The 2,635-nt window shown below is 43.6% G+C and overlaps 1 protein-coding gene across 1 annotated transcript; it reads left to right on the forward strand.

Annotated features, from left to right (window-relative positions):
• Positions 1–1,382: 1,382 nt before the first annotated feature.
• Positions 1,383–2,112, forward strand: LOC130859136 (protein-associating with the carboxyl-terminal domain of ezrin-like). Its single transcript, XM_057746463.1, has one exon. It carries the CDS (start codon positions 1,383–1,385, stop codon positions 2,007–2,009), a length of 627 nt encoding a protein of 208 aa, XP_057602446.1. The 3' UTR covers positions 2,010–2,112.
• The last annotated feature ends 523 nt before the right edge of the window (positions 2,113–2,635 follow it).

A 2,635-nucleotide genomic window follows, 5' to 3' on the forward strand; every position in this document is an offset into this window, starting at 1 on the left:
GATAGACTTTCACTCTCAAAACAACCAAGACATTCCTTTTTCCTCACGAAATTTCAATGACAAAAGTGACTTCAAATTTGTAAACCCTAAATGTTTTTTTTTCCTAAATGTTTTGTGAACCAAATTAGCCTTTGATCACAATTAAAGGTATTTTTTAAGGATAAAAATTCACCTATTTCTTAACCATCCCCAGCACTGATATAAGCCCTTTATAAATGCTAACTCACATAACCCTCATGGTAACAAAGCACGATCATTAATTTTGCAATTGAGGCAACAGAGGCACAGAGAGGGTAAGTAGCCTGGCCAAGGTCACACAGTATGTGAACAGGAAGCCAGGATTTGAGCCCAGGATGTGTGATCCTGGGAGGCCACAACTTTTGGTGCTGGCTGAGCTCTACTGCCTCGTGGGGGTGGGGTGTGGAGGGAAGTTGGAGGGGTTGGTTGTGTGGCTTCTGGGGAAGCAGTTTCCTTCACTCTTCCTCACGAGCTGCCTCTGTCTCTCCATCACCACAAGGCTTGGCAATGACAACATGCAGTTTCTCATTTCTTTTTCCCCTTTTGCCTGTTTTATAAGCAAAGCATAAAGCTGCTGTGCCCTGTACACAACACCCCACAACGTTTTCTGTTGTTTCCCTTCTTATTTCCAGATTCTAGATCATCAGTAATCCCTTTACACCAGCTAACACAATGCAAGTATTTTGTCCTCATTAACTGGTTACCAAGTATCTAATTTGAGTGACAGAACCCCCTGCTGTGGAACCCTAGCCCTCAGCTCTCACTGCAGGTTAGAATCAGCTGGGGGTGACGTACTTGAACTCTGCTGATGCCCAAGCCCCACTTCTGGAAGTTCTGATCTCTTGGTCTCCAAGGGGAAGTCCGGGCAGTAGCAATGATAAAAGTTCCCGGTAACTTGAATGTGCACCCAGGACTGAGACCCACTTTGGGAAGACACAGTCCTGTGTGTTGGGATGAGTTGATGGAGAAAATAAATGCCTGGTTTCTGAACAGAAGAATCTTCATGAAAGAACGAGAGAGGTTTATACATACTGTCTGCAGAAAGAAACCCAGCCTGGAGCCTCCTTTCCTTAAGGAAAGAACTGGTCTTCCACGCAGAAGGAGATTATTAAAAAGACACTTTGTTTTTCTTCAGATCTTTATTGGAGTATAATTGCTTTACAATGTCGTGCCAGTTTCTGCTGTACAACAAAGCAAATCAGCTTTTACACATATATCCCCATATCCCCTCCCTCTTGAGCCTCCCTCCCACCCTCCCTTTCCTACCCCTCTAGGTCATCACCAAGCACTGAGCTGATCTCCCTGTGCTATGCAGCAGCTTCCCACTAGCCATCTATTTTACATTTAATAGTGTATATATGTCAATGCCACTCTCTCACTTCATCCAAGCATCCCTTTCCCCCCACCACCCTGTGTCGTCAAGACCGTTCTCTATATCTGCAAAAAAGACATTTCTGAATGCAGAGGAGACTTGGGATGACTTTGGGCCCAGCAGCTCAGACACGGAAATAGAAGGTAGAATCATGACTACAAGACCTGTTACCTCAGGGGAGCAAACGGCCATTCCTGCTTTGCTTCCACTCACTGAAGAGGCCAAGACTTTGAAATCAAGCCCACCCCAAAAGACCAGTCTTGCACAAAGCAGGGATGACCCAGACCAAACCAAGCCACCAAAAGTGTTGTCACAAGAAAGGCGCCTTAAAGTTCCATCAGAACTTGGTTTAGGAGAGGAATTTACCATTCAGGTAAAAAAGAAGCCAGTAAAAGACCCAGATTTGGATTGGTTTGCTGATATGATCCCAGAAATTAAGCCTTCAGCTGCCATTCTTATTTTACCTGAACTGAGGACAGAAACAATGGTTCCCAGCAAGGATAATGTCTCATCAGTGATGCACTTTTCCTCAAAATTTGCTGCAGCAGAGATTACTGAGGGAGAGTCTACAGGCTGGGGAGAAGATGGCGATCTGAACTGGGAAGACAGTAACTGGTGACAATGGCTGTGAGTTAATCTTTAGGGAAATGGATTCCTTTTAAAAAAAAAAACAACAACTAATACCTCAAAAGCAGGCTCTGCAGACAAGAAAACCCCAAAGCATCCTGTTTTTCTCATACCAGGAGCTCTTTTTCCAGTCAGTGCCAACACAAGTGTGAGACCTGGCATGTTGGTGGGGAGCCCTGGATGGTGCAGAGGTTCACAGCCCTTCTCAGAGGAAGAGCCTGTGCCTCTGACTGAGGCCAGTTTCTGTGAAGAGCAAGTGGCTGTGGAAAGTCTGAACTTACTGCTTTTTTCCAGAACAATTCTGGAAGTAAAGAAAATAAATACAAAAATTCAAGCTGATTAGCTTAATTTTGTGCCATTTCTTTGTCAGAAGAGTAAGCTCTATCATGAAATACAAGTTACTGAAAAAATTTTAGCTATAAAGTATATAAATGATTTTAAATTGCTAAGGTTTCCTTAGGCAGCTTATTTATTTGTTTACAGATGTACTGTCTGAGTGAGTGGTCCTGTGGTGACCTGGGCAGTTACTGACTGTTCCACCTGTATTACCTTGTACCAAAGTTCTTAATGAGACATATCCCCCTGCAATCCTGTTCTCTAAATGTCCAATAAAGACTA

Source organism: Hippopotamus amphibius, chromosome 8 (assembly GCF_030028045.1).
Source record: "Hippopotamus amphibius kiboko isolate mHipAmp2 chromosome 8, mHipAmp2.hap2, whole genome shotgun sequence".
Lineage (NCBI taxonomy): Eukaryota > Metazoa > Chordata > Mammalia > Artiodactyla > Hippopotamidae > Hippopotamus > Hippopotamus amphibius.

Excerpts from the sequence above, each read along its gene's own strand:
- LOC130859136 (XM_057746463.1), top strand. The coding sequence starts at position 1,383 with ATGCCACTCTCTCACTTCATCCAAGCATCCCTTTCCCCCCACCACCCT.